The sequence below is a fragment of the Lampris incognitus genome, chromosome 8 (genome assembly GCF_029633865.1).
Source record: "Lampris incognitus isolate fLamInc1 chromosome 8, fLamInc1.hap2, whole genome shotgun sequence".
NCBI classification, from domain to species: domain Eukaryota; kingdom Metazoa; phylum Chordata; class Actinopteri; order Lampriformes; family Lampridae; genus Lampris; species Lampris incognitus.
The window spans coordinates 5349169-5370092 of record NC_079218.1 but is presented as its reverse complement, the minus strand read 5'-3'; the positions used below and the strand labels follow the sequence as shown (position 1 = coordinate 5370092).

Below are 20924 nucleotides of genomic sequence, written 5' to 3'. Positions count from 1 at the left end.
TTTATGATGCCAAATACAGTCCCTAGGGGGTTAACTGGAAGGGCGCCACCAGGGGGAGGAGGCAGGGAGGGAAGGGGGCCTCACTGCATCGGGGTCCCGCCCAGACCCACGCCGGTGGGGCTGGGACGGCCTTGTTAGGCTAGAGCAGTGTTTCTCAACCGGGGGTCCGCGGACCCCTAGTGGTCCGTGGTGTAATTGCAAGGGGTCCGTGAAAATAAAATATCTTTAAAAAAAAGATCCTATGACATTTATAGAAATAGGATTATTTCACTCAGATGTGACTGAGACCTTTATCTACCTAAACTATAAAGGGTAACAGGACTTTTTTCTCTAATTACATCTGTTTCACAAGTGTAATTTATTGTATTTTAATAAGAGATCTCGCTCCCGTTTGCATTGTTAAAAGTTACTGCATAAGAATTCTGTTTTGTTACATATATCTGAAAGTTACTGAATACATATTCTGTTTTGTTACATATATCTGAGTTACTGAATACATATTCTGTTTTGTTACATATATCTGAAAGTTACTGCATAAGAATTCTGTTTTGTTAACTATATCTAAGTTACAACTGAAAGCTCTTATTTTTGCCCCAAAGAGTGAATAAATGCTATAATGCAACTTAAAATGCAGTTTCTACTGTTTCTATCAAATTGCAACCCCCCTCCCCCAAGATCAGGTGGAGGGGTCCTCAGGGTAGATCAAAAATACGCAGGGGGTCCAGGACCCCAAAAAGGTTAAGAACCACTGGGCTAAATTGCCAGTTGTGCATAATCTTCTATTTGTGAACAGGTGTACCCTGCCTTACATCTACATCAGAAACCTGGTCTGGTTTGGTCCTCTTGGTACAGGTGTGTGGTAACTGCTATACCATGGGCCCACCAAACCAGACCAGCTCCAGGGGCCCCTCATGTATCAGTCACTCCTATGGGCAAATGTGTGCATACACACCCATGGCATTTTTTAGCCCACAAGCTTGTCTGACAGCCAGCTCAAAGCATGACGCTTATTTGTAATTCCTTCCTCCTAAACATCTATTGCAGTGTTTCCCAACCCAGTCCTCAAGCACCCCCTATCCTGCAGATTTGCATTGTAACCCTGCATGTACTTACTCAACCAATCATCTCGCAGCACCTAATTATGCAAGGTGTGCAACATCTGACAAAATTCATGGTAACACTTTAGTATGGGGAACGTAGTCACCATTAATTAGGTGCTTATTAGCATGCAAATTAGCAACATATTGGCTCTTAATTGGTCATTATTACGTACTCATTAATGCCTTATTCTGCATGGCCTTATTATACAACCAGTAAGCCATTAACTATGAGTTTTCCCTCTATAACCTCAGAAGTATTGCTTATTAGTAGTACCATCTCAATATGCTTTGCTTAGTATGGCCTTTATAAGGTGGTAGTACCACAAGAAGAGTTATTCTCCCTTACTAGCACTTAATGAATATGCTCTGTTCTTACATAACAACACACAAAACTACAAGTGTTCATAGTGTTAAATTACTGTAAATTAAGTTTTGTTACTTAGAATATGTTCCCCATACTAAAGTGACATCTTGATCATTACTAATTCACTAGTAATTAAGTTTCTTTGTTCCCCATACTAAAGTGTTACCAAATTCATTGCTGATTGGTTGAATAACTACAAACAGGTACCTATTCAGGGTTGCAAAGAAAATATGCAGGATAGGGGTTCCTTGAGAACTGGGTTGAGAAACACTGATCTATTGTCTACCTCTTGCAACCCCCCCCCCCCCAGGTCTGCAAAGACATCAGCGTTAGCCTGTCTAAATTCAGGGGTCACCCAGGTTCTACACTGGACTCGGAGACAAACCTCAGGGCTAAAAAATGCCATGGGTGTGTACGACACAAATTTGCCCATGGTAACGACTGATGCATGAGGCCCCTGCAGGTTCCTGATGTTTATGTAAGGCAGGGTACAGCTGTTTATCTTATCATCTGCACCGGCCCGTCGGCCGGGCAGGAATCCTGAAGACAGTGGAACATTTGAAGCGGCTGGCTGCTGATTAGCATTTCACACAAACTTGGCCTCGGGGCAGCTGAACTTGTTACAAGACAGACATCCGAGACCACTTGTAAATTAAAACAAACAAAACTAGTAACTAGCACTACTAACAAAAATTGGTATTTGCTGAGGGGAAAAAATATTCAAATTTAAAATTCATCTTAGATTTTGATCGGTAGCTGGGTACTTCAGCGGGCCAAGTGGAAGCAACCGCCAAAAAAGGAAAAGGCAATGGACTAAAGCAAAATGTATATTTTCAGGGCTTTATTAGGGATTTAATGTATGTATCTACACTCGAAAGAGGACCACATACATTTTGATGGCCAGATTTTTCAGGCCAACAAGTGTCGGCACTATGCAAGGTAAAGAGCAACACCGGTGGACTTTCCATAGTCACGAGTAGTTTTCGTCCACACAAGAGGAAGATCCTGAAGGCAGATCTTCCTCTGTGCACAAACACTGCATATCCAGTGGGCAGCCACCTGTGGCTGGTTAAAGTTCATTTACACCACACATTTACCTTCACAGTGAAGTAAAATGGGATTGGTCTAAACGCATCCTTAACCAATCAGAGCGGGCGCTGCAAAGAGCCAGGCCTCAGCCAATCAGAGTTGGGAGAGGTGTGGTAAACTAAAGGGATGTGCTAAGGACACCGCACGTCTGCCACTGAGGCGAGTCTTCTCACACCATAGATCTTTTCTCTCGGCCTTTAAAAGAAGAAAAAAAAGGGTCAAACCTGAGGTCAGCTACTTCCAAGAGATGCCAATAGTTCTGCTTTTACTGCACTATTGGTGTCCTTGTAAAACTGCACATCACAACTCCCCTCCCCAAAGCAATACGCACAAGCACAGGGAAAATAAGTTGACGTACTTTATTCCTAAAACAGAAGCCGCACCACCAATCGCTGGCATGGCATTCATATATAATTATTTATATATATTGCCGTTTGGTTTTTGTGTCTAAATGTGTGGTATAAAATACTATATACGACAATGTACCTCTTTATTTGAACACAGTGAACTTCTTTGCTGTACAAGTCCTCTGTAGCTACAGCTTTGCTGTAAGTCCTCCACGCTCAAAGGCATGAAGATAATTCTCCAATCTAATTCTTCTGTACATTGTAACAATACAAATATTCTGTCTCCGTTACAAAAAATAATACTCTAAAAACAACCTACTGCCACTTTCTCATTTTTATGGGATTTTTCTCCTGTTGTTTTTTTAATTAAGACGATTACATATATCTTAGACCAATTGCTTAAAAGCCGGAAGGTGATATAAACCTTCTCCATTTTTTATATATAAAAGAGGTTAAGAAATAAGACAAATTATACATTTAAAAACTTACAATAAATAAGATAGATGCAGGCATTTCATTTGGATACAATTTCATCCAAAGGAATAAAAAGGAATTTCAGGTCTTAAAACCAAAGATCCATTCTTGACTGGGGTTTTTTTTTTCTTCCTCCAATCAAATATGTCCCTTTTCTTCCGAGAACTTTACAAATACAGACATGATTCTCCATCACAGACTGGCCAATGACTGTGCTGCCACAGGAGTTACCATGGCAACCATTCTGTCATCCTCTCACTTTCATTAATTATAACTCCAGTACTGCTTTTCACCTCTTCCTTTCCTTTTCAGTGTGTGTGTGTGTGTGTCTGTCTGTCTCTCTCTCACACACACATAGGGACAGCACTGCCACTATGGCAGCAGTCCTCTGACTCAGTCTCGCGCCAGATCGCGCTCCACACTCTTGGCGTTGCTCTCGCCGTCTTCCGCCGTCACAGCGAGCGCCCCTCTGGAGTAGCTGCTCTCACCCTGCTGTCCCAACGCGCCTCTGCGGCCCGTGCAGGCCATTTGCTGGTTACAACATGTTCATGATGAAGTTGTACATCTGGTTGAGCACCACGAAGTGGATGGGCAGGCAGGAACGCCGGTCCTGTGTGGCCGGGTCGCACGTCAGCCAGGAGAGGGCATTGTATTGCTCCAACACGAATCTGTGCAAGCATGCAAGCAGGGTGAGGAGGAGGGGAAAGTGGGGTAAATGACAAGGAAACGCATCGCTTAAACCTGAACCACCGTGGTGTAACTTATATATATATATATAGTGGGGTTTTTTTTTTTTTGGTTCTTTTTGGAAACCGTCAATGGTGTTCATGAAAGGGCTCAACAAATCAGAAGTGGAATATTACAATAGATTTTAACTCATAGCAGTACAAGCCTGTTTTGTGCGTCGCGCACTCATCAGCTGCCAACTATATATATTGTATTGTAATGGAGGAGTTGGATGTGCCTTCTCAAAAAGAAACTCTTACTGTGGTGCTAAACTACCGGTAGGCTGAAACGTTAGCATGTTTTGCTGGCCAAAATAAATGGGTGAAAATGAGGCATGGTCCCTGTCCTTTTTCAAATTGCTGAGTGCTACCCTACATCCTTGGATGTAGCTTTTGAAGTATATACATATATATATATTGTATTTCCCCCCCCTTTTTTCTCTCAAATTGTAATCGGCCAATTACCCCACTCTTCCGAGCCGTCCTGGTCGCTGCCCCACCCCTTCTGTCGATCCCAGGAGGGCTGCAGACTACCACGTTTCCGCCGATACACATGGGGTCGCCAGCCGCTTCTTTTCACCTGACAGTGAGGAGTTTCGCCGGGGGGGGGGGGGGGCGTGGCGCTTGGGAGGATCACGCTATTCCCCCCAGTTTCCCCTCCACCCCGAACAGATGCCCTGACCAACCAGAAGAGGCGCTACTGCAGCGACTAGGACACACACCCACATCCGGCTTCCCACCCGCAGACATGGCCAATTGTGTCTGTAGGGACGCCCGATCAAGCCGGAGGCAACACGGGATTCGATCGGTGTAACTTATATTTACGGAGGAAACAGTCTTTTGTCATTCAGAGAGCCTGTCCTGCATTTATTACATGTACCAGCGAGCACTGCGCTGGTACATGCTTGACATACCGCTACAACCGTAACGCTTCTAATATGCCTGGACTCTCTCCTTGTGGTCTCTTCATCTTCTTACTTTCCAAGTATTTGATGTAATTTGATGAGAAACCTTCGGCAGTGCTGACAGAGAAGGATCTAGTCTGTGTACCTGGAGAGGGTTTGGCCAAGCACATCACTATCGTCCACGTGACCGCATGGCGCTCTAGTTACTGAGCCTCATGTTTTTGAGCGGAGTCTCCCTTCAAAACACCCCGGTCCTATTTACCAGCTCTTTCCAAGCCCTGGACTTGCTGGCAGAAAGCCCCCTGGTGTGTTTACCTGAGTACGTCTGAGGTCTGATTGGAGTCGAGGGGATGGGAGTGTTTGCTGTGCAGTAGTTCATCTGATTGCACTGAAGACACATGGAGGTGCAAAGAGGCCTGCGGGGGGGGGGGGTGAGGGAGAGAGGTGTCAGTGACAGCATGGTGGAGGTTAATTAACCTTTGTCTCGCCTGATCAAAACAAGTGTCGTTTCCACAGCCGAGTGAAAGTGACTGGGAGTCGAAATATCACACCACTGCTCAAAACGGTTGTTTTTTTTCCCTATGTTTTTAAGCGATCCCTTTTCTAGACTATACAGACACATCGTATCAGTCACAGCTAATCACAAAGGCAGAATAATAACTACATGTAACAGATTTGCAAACCTTTCATCAGGATATAATACCCCAAAGACAATTTAGATGATACCGCGCTTGTGCGCTCGTGCCCATTTGTATTTGTAGTGGTAGTAAGCTTCGGCGGTGGTTCGTACATTTTGAGCTGTTTTTTTCTTTTCACTTGAAACTTATACGTGGTTAAAAAGATGACACTAAACTGATGTGAAGTGACTAATGGGGAATAAAGAAGACAGATACGGTTGGGAGGTATCGTCACACTGAGCCAGACACAAGCCAGCTCTGCTGCCAAATTCCTCGCCAAGCGGCTGGCGAAACCTTTTTGTTTAATTCTCTATGACGGCATCACACACCAGCTTCCAAATGACTCCAACTGATAACTTGCAATACATCTTACAAACTGCATTGCTGAAGCAAGGCGAAAAATGCCCATATTGACTTTGCTAAGCCCCCCCCCACCCAACCCCACCCCGCAAAAAACAAACAACAAAAAAACCCAACAGGATGGTGTGCCTGAAGCTTTGGGCACTTAGTAAAAATGGAAGTCACATCTACTAAGACAGTGTTTCTCAACCCAGTCCTCAAGGAACACCTGTCCTGCAGATTTTCTTTGCAACCCTGAATAGGTACCTGTTTGTAGTTATTCAACCAATCAGCAATGAATTATGTCAGATGTTGCACACCTTGCATAATTAAGTGCTGTGAGATGATTGGTTGAGTAAGTACAAGCAGGGCTACCTATGCAGGGTTACAATGAAAATCTGCAGGATAGGGGGTGCTTGAGGACTGGGTTGGGAAATGCTGTACTAAGAAGACGGAAGAGACAGCATAGCGGCAACACTACCCAACATCCAGGAGCGAGAGTGGTGTCCGGTACCTTGAGGAAGAGTGGACACTGGTGCTGAGCTTGTGGGCACGCTGACCAGAACCAGTCAGGGAGTGGGCCGGCTTTGGCCGTGGAGACCAGGTAGCCCAGGGCCAGGGGCTGCTGCAGCAGGTTGGGCGATTCCATGCGGTCTGTAATTTGGCCCTGAGGTGTGGAGATTGAGAGACAGGGTCAGCCTTGTTTCTGTGTTAACAAGCTAATTTGTACTGTCAAAGCTCTTCTGAGTTTACTTTTAATCATGTTTTTTTTTACTTTTCCCACACTGTGGAGAGCAGGGGTCGGCATCCCATTACACACCTGCCCACGGTGGCATGCGAGGGTATAACACGGGCACGCGGAGCAATTCAATAAAACATATTTTTTTGATATTATTGATAAAAAAGTTTTTTTTAATTTTGGGACCCCCCCCCCCTTTTTTTTCTCCCCAATTTTATCTGGCAAATTACCCCACTCTTGGGAGCCATCCCAGTCGCTGTTCCACCCCCTCTGCTGATCCAGGGAGGGCTGCAGACTACCACATGCCTCCTCCCATACATGTGGAGTCACCAGCTGCTTCTTTTCACTTGACAGTGAGGAGTTTCGCCAGGGGGATGTAGCACGTGGGAGGATCACGCTATTCCCCCTCACCCCCGAACAGGCGCCCCGACCGACCAGAGGAGGCGCTAGCGCAGCGACCAGGACACATACCCACATCTGGCTTCCCAACTGCAGACACGGCCAATTGTGTCTGCAGGAATGCGTGACCAAGCCGGAGGTAACACGGGGATTCAAACAAGCGATCCCCATGTTGGCAGGCAACAGAATAGACCGCCACGCCACCCAGACGCCCCATATGTAGAATTTTTTATACGTGTGTGTGTGTGTGTCAAGCCCATGAGAGTAGTGGGAGTCAGGGGAGTGTACCGGCGAGGTGTTGGGTGAGATGTTGATGATGTCCGGGTCCACCAGCTCGTTCTCCTGGTCCAGCAGGTCAATGATCCCCATAGCATCGGACCCATCTGAGGACAAAGAGGGGGGCAGTTAAGAGAACCACAATTTACTCTGCAACACAAATTTTGTAGAGCCCAGTTTCTACAAAATTCATCCAACACTCTGCAGACTGCCCCACACCAAGGTCAACATGACAAAATATTACACTTCTGCATCCCAATTCAAGATAAACCAGAAAGAAATAGCTTGTGTAGGCAGTTTGCACAGTGGAACAGGAAGTGCGATTCCACCACACTGTAATGCTCTTAAGAGGCCAGCTTACCCACCTGCTATTCTGTTCACACAACAGTTCTGACGGCAAACATGTACATGAAATGTTCTGACAGAACTACACTGAGGATGCACAAGATGACTATTGAGACTGTAACAGAGGCGAAGGGAACTGAGAGCAAAGCCCAACTGATCACTGAAAGGTAGATGCTTAAAATTAGCTACAATTTATCAGGAATGATTGGGACTTGCGGCAAACATTGACAACAGCAGATGCAATGACCCACATGTTGATACGAGTTGGTGGGGGATGCTACTGACCAGTGGTGGCGTTGAGGATGTCGATGTTGGTGTCGATGCTGGTGTAGTTGGAGTTGGCGACCTGGACGAAGGCAGAGGTGGGGAACACCAGGATGTGGGTGCAGGATGTGTCCTGCGGCGTGCTCAACTGCGACGTCTGCATGTTTAGCGTTGTGCTGCGGCCGAACACCGAGCCTGTCGACACCGAGTCTGCAGGGGATCAAGATTATCATATATCATACAATTTCATGTGCAGAATTGTCTAATTGGTGCCAAATAGAGCAGCCTCCATGCCGGAGAAAGCAAATAACCCTTGAAAGGAAGCGCAGCGTTATTTTACTCACTTTTCCTTCATGCGGGCACTTTGTCACAAAGGAATAACGTTGTCACATTTTCTCTAAATATTTCCAACTAATTATGATAATTGCCTTTGGTGCCACACTCCACTGTGAGCTGCTTGCCTTACCCACAGCTTTTTAGGTCTTCGCCTCAAGTATACCCAATGCCAGAAGAGAAATACAAACAAAGGCAAACAGGAAGTGATTTGGGCTACTGCTAGCGATGCTGTGAGAACGAGTTTTAGGTGTCATCATAAATTTCACAGTTATTTATCAGCGAGAAACACCTCCGAGCGACATCGTAGCGGTTTCAACAAGTTTAACATATTTACACGCCTGCGGCTCAGGCGGCCAGGCTAATCTCCTCCACTCTGAGGGAACTGCTGGGCCGGCACACCTCACAACAGAGCCGCGGTGTGATGCACGGACGAGCCGCCTCTCGTTTCCCAGAATAAACCCACTGATCTAGTGCTACATCACACTGCACCGGGATCAACGGCTGCCCGAGAGGCACTGCTTTATGAGCGAGGGGTACACCATCCTCCGTGCCATCAATCTGCTCTGGACAAGAAGGGGACATGCATTGTGATATGCTTCTGCCATCCATCAAGCAGCATGAACGCACAAAATCAGACAGAAAAGAAAAAAAAGAAAAAGAAAAAAAAACTGTCGTTCTGAGCAGAGTAACATGAGTCTACCTGGCATGATGAGAAAGGATCCCTGGGGCTCCATGGCGACCAAGCATACGCTGAGGATGCTGGGAGTGTCTGAGGCGGAGATGCCGCACATGCGACACATCTCCTTCAAGCGGCGACTCAGAGACTGGAGGTTTCTCCGGTTCAGCAGAATACTCCAGTCTGGAGCACAGAGGGAGGAAAACGTGAGCCCACGCTGATGTAAAAATCAACTGGCAATACGTTGTGTTTTTTGTCATTAAAGATTTATGGAATGTCTGTCACCTTTTAGTTCCCCGTGCCCTATCCTGCCCAGCCGGCCAATCACCACCCTCCAAGGGACCGACGTCATCTGCACCAGCCCCAAGCACCAATCCCAAAGCTTCTGCAGACCTAGCCTCCGAGCAGACCCCTTTTTCCTCCGCGCCCTGTGGGGAACGCACAAGAGCACACATAAAGACACTGCTCAGGAAGGTGGAGAGCAACATGTACTTAGATGGAGTTGAAACATTTGCAATCGTGTTGTGTTAGACACCTGTAGGTTAATATTTCAACCCACAACCAATTCATTTTAAAGACATTCTCCTTGCTATGGCTGGTTTCTAACAGTGATTCCCCTCATGCTCCAACAGTTGACATCATAGACATGCTAAGGTTTTTGTTAGGTCAGCAGTCACTGGTGATAGTAATACTGACTGTAGATATTGATTTTTTTTTTGTGATGGTGTCTGATGTCAGACAGTATCTGCAGCGGTTGAATGGCGGCGGTTGTAATCACGATGCAGCTGCTTGTCCCAACCTGTTGGGCACGTCGATGCTGATGATGCATGTCTCCAGAAGCTCCCCATACAGGTCAGTGCAGGTAGCCAGGAGCCAGCGTTGGTCATGGGACAGACAATAGCCAACAAACAGCACGTTGTACTTCTGGGATGCCTCGCCAAATGTCTCCCCAAGCTCCGTCTGCTTGTCCTTCACTGGCGCCAGTATGAAGGGAGGTGTGTACAGACGCAGACACTCTGGCCTCTGAATGGAGAGGGGTTAAGAGGGGAGGACAAAGGATTTACTTTAAATATCTCACAAGCAAATGGACGGAAAGTTGATAAGCTCAAGATATGTAAACTTAATGCACACTCGATGTGTTTCTGGATGTTCATGACTACAAGAATCCAGCTGAGGAAAAAAATCCTCAGTCAATCCTGACAATCTGCCCCACCTAAATACTGGGTACTCTATTTATCCCCAAGCAAAGAAGCCCAAGTACTGCCACTGTGTTGGACAGAAAGCTATTGAGATCGGAAGGAGGAAGTCAAGTGAATTGGGTCCTGGTCTGTGGCACCCTTTGGTCTAAACCTGGAGTCGGGATCCCATTAGGGAGGTCTCAGGGAGTTAGCCAAGCAGATAATGGAAAGAAAACTGTGGAGAAGTAGGAGGTTACAAGTTCTCTTGGTACAGTTTCAGCAAAAAAAAAAAAAAAAGACCAAGGATGGTTAGCAATAAAAGATCTATATTTAACTACCCTCCGTTTTCACAGCAGGGGTAAAAAGCTAGGTCAGGTCATGTCACATCAACCTAGAGGGCTAAATACAACTAAAATGCCACCACTATGGCTGTACTGTCAGCCTCTGTTCACTTACCCATCGATCAGAGAACAGCGCTAGCATGCTAATGCTAATACTCAAAGAGGTCACTCCTGCTGACCAGTTTGCAAGTTGAGCGGCGCTCGTACGCTAGAGCTATGACCTGTCAACGCAAATGGAAAGGTGAGGTTTAAACTATCAGCACAGGAAAGCTTAAACTTGGCAAAAGGGTGCATCTACCTCTGGGCTCTTAAGTGCTGTGTCGATGGCCAACCCGGGGCCAAAACCCGTAAGTGACTTGACGTTGGTTGAGGTGGGCAGCGGCCGTCGGCACTGGGCGAAGACCGAGAAGGCTAGAGACTTGAGATGCTGGGCGTATATGTGGCGGTCCTCTCCTCTTACCGGCTGGAGCAGGTACTGGCAGGGGATGATCTGAAGTAAACAGAGCTTGTCAGACGTGGGACAACTTAGATATAACACACACACGCACGCACACACTCAGCAATGCCAACCAGCTACACGTTTAACAGGAAGAAAGAGAACGGTACACGCATTAGGACAGAGGTGGTATCAAGAAAAGTGACTATTTTGTTCTGACTGATGCTGACAAATGTCACGGAGTACAAATGTTAATAACAAAGTCACTTTATAGCCAAGATGTTTTGTTGTAACAACAACAATGAGGCTCAGGCTTATTAATCTACTAGTGAAGATGATGAGGAGCTTTCACACTTAATACAAAAGTGCTCCCAAGTTTGACTTCCGAGATTCTTAGTATTTAAGGATTTCTTTAAAAAAATAAGATATTAAAAGAAATAGAAAAAAAGAAGACCTTTCTATTTTTCCGTTTACCTGTACGGAGATGGAGTTGCGGATGTGTGGGGGCAGAAACTGAAGCATCTCCAGGTAGCAGCGCAGCAGCCCCAGCGTCCACACGCTCGAGTGGGCTGGCACTGGGCCTGGGCCTCCTTCGACCTCCTCATAACTAAAAGGGTCCACGATGTAAACCACAATGGCTGGTGGGTAGGTAATGGCATGGGAATCCCCATCTGTAGGCACGCCTACCTTCTCTCGTTCCAAGGTACTGGAAAAAAAAAAGAGGAAGAGGAGGATTTGTTCACTGAGACCCAAGACACCATCCAATTGAGTGACAACACTGAGTAGATGCCGTTGGGTGGCATTACCTTTCCGGAGGTTCGATGGGCCCCTGGGCCTGGTTACTGGAGTTGTCCCCTGAGGTGCCAGTGTTCTGGGTACCAGCCTGCTGTCCCAGCTGTCCGCTCTGGGGGCCACATCCTTGACCCTGGCCGCCCATGCTCCCAAAAGGAGGGAAAGAGGTGGGCTTGGACGACGACATTCCACCACCCTGCTGGCCTGAGGATGCCACCAAGCTGTTGGCACCATTGGTTGAACTAGAGCTGTTGCCAGGCGGGCCACTACTGCTGCTGCTGGAGAGGGAGGAACCTCCAGAGGTCACTGATCCCTGCTGGCCAGCTGAGCCGGAGGAGATGGAGGTGTTTGACAGTTGTGAGGATGGCGACTGATTAGATGAGAATGGGGGACTGGGCTGCGTTAAAAGGGAGCCATCCAATGGCTGTGAGGCAAGGTAGGGAGCTGAAAGGAGAAAGAGAACCAGAACACAACAAGACTTCTGTAAATAAAGAGTCAGTTCATTCATAAATCGGCCTCACGCTATACTGACATCTATTTATCTCAAAGCCCCTCACTCAAAATGGTCAAGACTCTTGAGCTAGCCTTTTCATGGAAATGTAAGGTGATCAGTACTAATAGTAGAAAGTCAGGGACAACACTAACTATGCCAAGCTTTTAATTACATAACAGTGAATGACCCTTTTGGATTCTGACCAAGGCAAAACACATATAATCCTTCTTTGACGCTCTGTCGCTGACACGTACCGAGGTCATGGCGGCACACTTGTGCATAGAGTTTGAGCTTAGTAAAGGCGTCGTCATTGCTGCTGGCAGCCTTGAGGAACCAGTCGCTCACCGGTTGCTCTGCTAGCTTCTTAGCCGCAGTGCTGCCCACGAGTACTATGCCGTCAGGGTGGCCTTTCGAAATAGGCCTATGCTGTCCCAGTCGACATGACTGCAGGGGCACACAAAGGCAGTGAGGTAAGGACAATTAGACATTTGCCTGTGAATAAGGCAGTCATTTCATTTATAGATGACTTGAGACCGGAGGTCAAAGTTCATCTGTAGCTTTAAAACATTCATCAACCATCAGATCAAGATCATAACACTTTGCAGGTACAATGCATGGGAATCTTGTAGAATACGAGCACTACAAGTGCCATCCAGTAGTCCCTCCTATGCCACTAACTAATCAGCAAAATCCTAGGAGTCACATCCTTTACATCCGTCCTTCAAAACACCTAGTTAGGGATATACAAATAAAGAATTTTACTGCCAGGTCAGTGCTGCAGTGCTCAGTCATCTCCCTCTTACCTCATAGACAGCAGTGAGGTCTCGGAAAAAGCTCTTGGCTCCGCTCAGCAGGGCCTCATTGTCGGGACACACCACCAGGTACCCGACGTCCCGCTGGGAGCCAAACGGGTCTAGCAGCAGCTTCTCCCAGTAGGGAAGGCCAAACGGAGACAGCACCACAAAATCATACTCGTACCCCACCAGGAAGGTCGGGATAGGCAGCGGCTCAGGGGACTCATCTGTACCTGTGGGGAGGGAGGGAGCGAGGAGAGGAGAGGAGAGGAGAGGGAGGACGGAAAAAGTGGAGAACATGGGGGAAAAGGGGAAGCGAGGGGGATAAAGGAGGGGGAAACAAGTGTGAGGGAGGGTGAAAAATTGGCCAAAACCAAAGGAAAAACGAAAGAATAAGAAACAGATCAGAGGAGGAAGAATGAGGGAGAGATTAGGAAGTAAAGAAAGAGACATTTGGAGAGGAAGAACAGAGTTTAAGTGCCATAACAGAAGTAGTCAGGCCAAAGGTTCCAGGCCATTTCTCCCAACAGAGTTGAAATCTATTTATCTGACAGAAAACACACACACACACACACACACACACACACTCAAATATGTCACCATTGACCTCAGCATGGGACTCTCTACATAGCGTGCAAGTAAAATACTCAGTCCAGTTCCTGGTGTTCCTAGGGAACACCATGTTTCAAGCAGACAGCATGTGTGTCGTACCGTAGGAGCCCCGGCCAGCCATCTTGTGGAACTGCTGCCAGGTGAGAGGTCCCTGGACGCCCCATGAGCGCACCATCCTCTTTTTCTGGATGGCGTCCTGTAGTACCGGCTGCAGGGACATGAGAACCCGCAGCACGTCCTGAGAGCACAGTGCACTCACGTCCACTGCTGCAGAATACACACGGGGAGAGGGGACAGTCAGGAGGCACAAAGAGGACACCCACAAAATACTTTAACTGCCTGCCGAATGTCTTTGTAACCCAAACACTACACTGAATAAACAGACCAAAAACACGAGGCTTTAATAACCCTGAAGCCAGCAGTGCTGTCTGTACATTTTAGAGGCTGCCAAAACCAGGAGTCCTCCCAGCTGGACCACAAGAAACACCTGTTTACAACTCCTCTCTCCCTCTTCGTGTGTGTGGGTGTGTGTGTGTGTGTGAGAGTTACTGCATGCATGCAGGCAGAGGAGAGCATTGGAATTACCAGTACTCTAAACACCACGTTTGGGATTTTTTTCAGCCCTCGCAAAGCGACTGGGGGCAGTCCAAATTCTTAATCGAACAGGGAACTTTGGTTGACTTTGTGTCGGACTTCCGGGTGACTTTGTGTTGGACTTCCGTGTTGTCCGGGACACCAGAGTCGCAGTGGGTGCTTCCCAAGAGAGCCTGAGAGCAATACTGAAGGAGTGCAAGACATCAGTGAGCAGAATAAAATGGGGCTTGAAATCTGAGATGGTATGTTCTAGTCTCCAGAGACATTACAGGGGTCAAGACCATCACTCCTAGAACCTGATATACCCCTGCAGACATAGAACTGTATTCTAGTGAAGACCACTCTCTCTCCCTCAACATTTATAGTGTCTCGATAAAGAAGGAAAACTACATAGAGGGACTGCAATCTCATTCCTTTAAAAGAAACTCAGCTCTAATGTTGTGTTGAAGGTGTGTCTTACCATTTTGTTTGGCCCAGTGGTGCAGGCAGGTGCTCTTGACCAGCGCCTCGTCCACCTTGCCCCCTGACATGTTGTCCATGAATTGCCTGCCATGCTCCAGGGCCATGTAGCAGTCGCTATGGTAGTCACGCTCCTCCACCCTCACGCAGGGCGGTGCCGGGACCCCGCCCAGCCCCCGCGGCGGTCCTTCATGTTCCAGGCTGGAGACTGGTGAGAAGGGGTTGGTGCACTGGTCCTGCAGGAGCAGGATGAGCTCGTCAGGAACGTGCTCCCCTTTGCCCGACCCAGTCCTTTCCAGTGAGGAGAGCCGTAGCTCCTCAAAGCGCTTCTCCGCCTCGCGGCTGCTGTCCGAGCCACGGCCAATGATGTCCAGCTCGTCCTCCAGGAAGAGGCCCGAGCTGTTGCCGTAGCGGCGGTTGACCACGGCACTGAAGCCGCAACTGCAGGGGACCTGGGCCTCGCCGATGGGGTCGCTCAGGTACACCCCCACGTCGGCACCCTTGATGTTCATGTTGCACTCGCAGATGCAGCAGCTGTCGAAATTGCAGTCTTTGAAGAGGTTCATGACTGACTCGGAAAGGATGAGGGTGACGTAGAGGCTGTGGGCCTCGGGGATGGAGGGCACCGTGGCGGGCTCCACGGAGTTGAGCGGTCGGCAGGTGGAGGGGGTGGACGCCGGCGAGTACAGGTCCGAGTTCTCGTACTTGAGTGAGCCCGTGACGCTGGCGGGCCCCCGGGGAGTTCGTGGGGTGCGGGGCGTACGCGGCGTGGGGGCCGAGAAGCGCGGCGTTGCTGGGGAAGGGAGGATGCCCGCGCCGCTGTTACTGGGCGGCGCGCTGTTGGACATAAAGGGCGTGTGCGTCTGTGGGGTGTAACTCTGGCTGTAGTCCTGGTCCATAGTGCTGCCTACGCTGGGGATGTTGCTGTAAGCAAGGAAAGATTAAGAGAGAAAGAGAAGGTGGAAAATCCTTGTTAGAATTTCACTGAGAAAACCCGAGAAGTCAACAAACAGGCTGGCCCAGCGACGCCACATTACGCCGAAGAAGCTGTCTGCATAAGTTCCCTGGTCTTTCAAAACAGCGGGACGCGGAACATGGACTCAAACGTAAACAATGCACTTCCAATATCCAACTGTTTATGACTCAAATTATGACCAACAAGTCAAGTGGTTTGGGGGGAAAAACACAACATTCACTACGAGAGGGCTGCAAATCAGGTTGAAGCCGCAAATGTTTATACGAGAAAAAAAGAAAATAACTCAAGAGACATCAAAAACAAGACAGGGAGTAAGCAGGAGGCTGAGGAGGAATGCTACGGAGAAATGCAAACTTCTCATTGAGCGGGCTCTCATTTCTGGCGTCAAACGGCCGGCCTCCGCCAGTCGCCACATCCAGCTTTCCACCCACAGACACGGCCAGTTGTGTCTGTAGAGATGCCCGACCAAGTCGGAGGTAACACGGGGATTCGAACTGGCAATCTGCGTGTTGGTAGGCAGCGGAATAGACTGCTACGCCACCTGGTTGCCTGTTTACTTGTGAATCGAGTGCTGCCCATGTTGGTTACACTCACACCTGATTTGCGCTCATGGGCTTATAAAGCCATGCATACCAGTCAGGTTTGAACAAAAAGTGAACGGGCTGAAGGGGAAAATATGCTTCTTGCTGTCTAGATGAAAACAGAATGGTCCTAACGGCAGGGCTACAACACAGGATTTGGTCCTTGATACCTAAGAGGAATAGCAACACAAACACAAAAGCTGTCTACAACACTGAAAAGAAACCTCAGTGTGACTCTTAAATGTAATAAAATGGCTTAAAATATAATAGAGGATAATAGCTTGGATCCTTAAAAATATCAGTGTAGCCTACTAATAAAAATAAAGACCTGCAACCCCCCCCAAACACATGTGTTGAATGGATGTATGTAGTTTGTGTACCACACGAAATATGGAGTTTATGTGTGCATAGTGTTGGAGCGTTAGATAAAGCAGTGATTCCAGGCTGCAATGAGCAGCAAAATGGCATGGATCTGCCACAGGGCCCATTTCAACACCTGACTGATAATCCTCATCTTCAACCAAGAAGGCATTCTACACTCATTTCCCTGGTCCGCCTGAGGCAGCCATGCATGAGAAATTAAGCAGCCTACAAAGGGGGGCCTTGGGATAGACCAGTGTGTATATGGGCAGAGAGAGAGAGAGAGAGAGACAGAGAGAGAGAGCGAGGCAAAGACAGCAAGAGAGAGAAAGAGAGAGAGAGAATTCTGCGAGTATGCACCCTTGCACACAGATTGCATACCGGGCACTGCTGCCTGTGTGTGTCTCCTGTAAGTCTAAATTAGAGTGCTGCCTCAGTGTCCCTCTGCACAGATCAGCATGGCAAACTGTAAGGAATCTTTGAAACGGGTTGGAAAATCTCCATTGGTTACACAGGCTCTTCCGCCAGCCTGACCAAGACACGGCTCTCCAACACTTTGTAGGTGCACGCTGTCAAGAACTACAGCCAACTAAGTGAGAAGCACTGCACTGATGGGAGGGTTTGGTTAAGATGCGATCTTACACACTGAAATGGCGGGTCTGCGTCGCTTCACTTCTTCGGGCTCAATAAATGAAACATCCACAAACCCCGAAGTGTTAAGGGCTTCTATAGTCACAGAAGCGGAATTTCTCACAGCGGATCACTATTTGCCTCAATAAAGGCTTTGTTTGACTACGCGAGTGTAGGAATGTATAGCGGCATTACCAGTCCTTGTTGAGAAAGGTCATGACAGGCACAGGGTTGAGCATCTCCCTGCCCATGGTCCAGCTCGGCCGGTATATGCACTCCTCCGGCAGCTTGATGGGCGGCAGACACTGGCTGGGCAACATCTTCAGAGGAGCGAACATGGAGCAGCCAACAAATGCCTGGCACAGCTCTGGCTTGTAGACAAAAGAGTAGTCCTGAGGGATGGAGGGGAAAGACACATGAGCAGGGTGCAAAAGTACTTACGTGATACTTCATTTACCCCTGCACGGAGAAACGATGAATAGTCTTCTTATCTTAGTTATCTAAATATCTTATCTCAACAGGTTAAAGCGGCTCTGATGACTTCCACAAAAGGTTAGCTGCCATTTTATAACATAAATATCACCTCTGAGTTTTCATTTGTCATCATAATGCAGCATCCACAGTTGTTGAGGTGACACCCTAGTAACACGGGAGAGCTTTATCGGGGCTCCCACTCTTTTTAGGAAGTCCTTTTCAAGAACTTTACAGGGGCATTTGACATGATGTTTGCTTGGATATACATGAAAGGCGTTGGTCATGGAAACTTGTATTATTCTGTATTAACTACCAGCATTAGACTCTGTTTAACTTCTACCAGGTCATTGAACATAACACCCATACTTCAAGCACTGATGTGACATTTCAGTGGCTAAAAATATGGATAAAAATACGCAATCCAAGCAAAATGCCATAAATATGGCGCCTCAATTTTATAAACTACCTTTATAATATTCCAAGACCTCAATAATATTTCCATGACATCTGACTGATTTGATCATTTTCCAGGGATTTTCCCTGACTAGAAAACATATCTATACATTTCCAGGTTTTCCAGGACCTGGGAGAAACCCTGTTGTGGAGTCTGCTCTAACCTTGATCTCAGAAGGCTTGGGGCTGCAGAAGCTCTCCTCCACCTCGATTCTGAAGTGGCCCCCGAGGGAGGAGGTGCCGTCCAGCGTGGTCATGCCAGGGGTGGACTCCAGGTTGCTGTACTCCTTGCTGCACATGTTCATGGGGGAGTAGCCCATGATGTGCTGCTCCAGGGAGGGGGGTGTGGGGAACATCTGGTGGAGGTCCGCTGAACCCGCAAGAGGAGAAGACGACAACTGAGGGAATATACGGGTGACAGATTCCCCTTCACAGAGCGCACAATATAGTAGATAGGTAATCCATGGACAGTTTCATTTTTTTACACAGCTGGAGGCCTCTGTACAGAGCTGACACCACGGATATCACGGGGATGGAGGACTGACTGCACCATGATCAGTTTCACATGTTTTCTTTCAATGCCTTTCCTAGAGATTATATCTTCAAAATAAAAAGTGCAAGTCAACAACAAGCCAGATAGTAAAGATGTGTCTCTTGGACAGCTTTGGTTGATAAATCACTGCAAGCTAACTCGTTGGTGATATTCTGTCATTGCAGATGGCCTTATACTTTGTGATGTGTCTTTTTTTCTTCATTGCAGGCAGATGTCAGGTGCACTAACCGTAGCCGTCGAAAGCAAAAATGGATGAATATCCGTGGCATGCAAAACACACACACCGACACCATTTGCAATAGTTTCTATGAAATTTGCAGTGAAGGTTGTTTTTGCTTTACATTAGAGAGAATTTTCCCAGGTCAAAAAAAAAAGAAAAAAGTTTTATGCTACATCAAGTCTGCTCTTTTTGTTCTGTCGTCTTCTGACAGAATTTCAACCTGAACCAAAAACTACCTTTTGACACCTCGCCTGCTACAATCTCACACCCAGACCTTTTTTTTTCAGGGAGGGGGGGGATTTCCCCCCTTTTTCTTCCCAGTTGTATCCGGCCAATTACCCGACTCTTCCCAGCCGTCCCACTGGCTGCTCCACCCCCTCTGCTGATCCGGGGAGGGCTGCAGACTACCACACGCCTCCTCCGACACATGTGGAGTCGCCAGCCGCTTCTTTTCACCTGACAGTGAGGAGTTTCGCCAGGGGGGCGTAGTGCGTGGGAGGATCACGCCATTCCCCCCCAGTTCCCCCTCCCCATGAACAGGCGCCCCAACCAGAGGAGAAGCTAATGCAGCAACCAGGACACATACCCACATCCGGCTTCCCACCTGCAGACACGGCCAATTGTGTCTGTAGGGACGCCCAACCAAGCCGGAGGCAACACGGGGATTCAAACCAGCGATCCTCATGTTGGTAGGCAACGGAATAGACCGCTACACTACCCGGATGCCCCACACCCAGACCTTTTTAACGTACAAGCCATAGTCAGGGTAATACACGATGTCTAACAGTCGGAGGACTCCATGGGTGCTTTATACAAATATGACTTGTGGTTACGAGCCAGATCAGGAACTGCATCTTCAACATCTTACAGAGCAAGCCAGTTGACACTCATCTGTGATTCTCCAATCTAAAACAAAAGCTATATTTCCATAGGCTCCAGCATCCCCGTGACCCTGAGAGCAGGATAAGCGGTTCGGATATTGGATGGATGGATGTTATCTGATGCTCTCCGATAGATGTGCCTGCAGTCACCCTTCAAACTGTTGATGTTTCTGGAGTAACAGACTGAGCCAAACTTTGAGATCAGCCTCAACTCTTTGCATTGAGAGTCTTCCTGTCAGTCACAGGGGACACGAACAGACAGCAGCTCCAGCTCGACGCTGCCAAGTCGTCACAAATTAACTAAACACGGGTGCACCGACGATGATCAGCCACAAACTCCACCACTAGGTGGCGAGGAAATGGGTGAGCAACAGAGTGGCAGCATAGGGATAGGTTTCATTTTCATTTACAGATTAACAGATGTGAAATCACCTCCCAAAAAGACCCCCCCCCCCAAACAGAAATGGTGTAAAGAGGAATCCTGTGTTTGAAATTCACTGGCCTTCAGCAAACTCTCATTGTACCCATCCTTAATATTTGAGGCACCATCAGGTTAAGGGGAATCTGACCCTGGACCAATGTTCAGGGGCAGATCTCCCCGTGGAGACACAGTCGCATGCAGCCAAGTATGCGGGCAGGGGACAGACAGAAGAACCGGGACAAGCAGTGGCGGAGATACATACTGATGCAGGACACAGGGTCCAGGGTGGCCGGCTTTGGTTCCTTAGTGCCGAATTTGTCATCCGTTCCATTCACCGCTCGCCTGGAACCGGGCTGAAGACAGAGACAAAAAAAAACAACAACAAAACAAGCGTTTAAACACCGAGCCGACTGAAATTCAGACAAAACCTCAGTTGCCTCTGAATTCTTCTGTGTATTCTGGTCCTACGCAGTACACCAAGAGAGCCCGAGTCCATTTGTCAAGTGCCGCACAACTTCTTAGTATATCAAATGGGGATCACCTCGTGTACCCTGTGTGCGTGTGTGTACTCTTGTGGAGAATGTGTGGGTTATAGTGGTCCTGTACGCTGACAGAATGGCT

At 47.8% G+C, this 20924-nt stretch overlaps 1 protein-coding gene across 2 annotated transcripts in view; it reads right to left on the bottom strand.

The window, feature by feature from the left end:
* Nucleotides 1-2906: 2906 nt before the first annotated feature.
* The window catches only part of med13a (mediator complex subunit 13a), a 104796-nt gene continuing 86778 nt past the window's right edge, over nt 2907-20924 (bottom strand). The window contains exons 13-30 of one of the 2 annotated variants that reach the window (XM_056284461.1): nt 20566-20656; nt 18393-18598; nt 17497-17693; nt 14756-15678; nt 13801-13968; nt 13099-13322; nt 12550-12739; nt 11817-12246; nt 11485-11716; nt 10873-11064; nt 9855-10078; nt 9341-9483; nt 9080-9238; nt 8065-8253; nt 7447-7541; nt 6535-6687; nt 5320-5420; nt 2907-4042 (exon numbers count right to left, since the gene is read on the bottom strand). In XM_056284461.1, the coding sequence (XP_056140436.1) occupies nt 3910-4042; nt 5320-5420; nt 6535-6687; nt 7447-7541; nt 8065-8253; nt 9080-9238; nt 9341-9483; nt 9855-10078; nt 10873-11064; nt 11485-11716; nt 11817-12246; nt 12550-12739; nt 13099-13322; nt 13801-13968; nt 14756-15678; nt 17497-17693; nt 18393-18598; nt 20566-20656 (4050 nt within the window). In that variant the 3' untranslated portion in view covers nt 2907-3909. Of the gene's footprint in view, nt 4043-5319; nt 5421-6534; nt 6688-7446; nt 7542-8064; nt 8254-9079; nt 9239-9340; nt 9484-9751; nt 10079-10872; nt 11065-11484; nt 11717-11816; nt 12247-12549; nt 12740-13098; nt 13323-13800; nt 13969-14755; nt 15679-17496; nt 17694-18392; nt 18599-20565; nt 20657-20924 lie in introns of those variants that run through there. The other variant, XR_008810582.1, reaches the window with a different exon arrangement.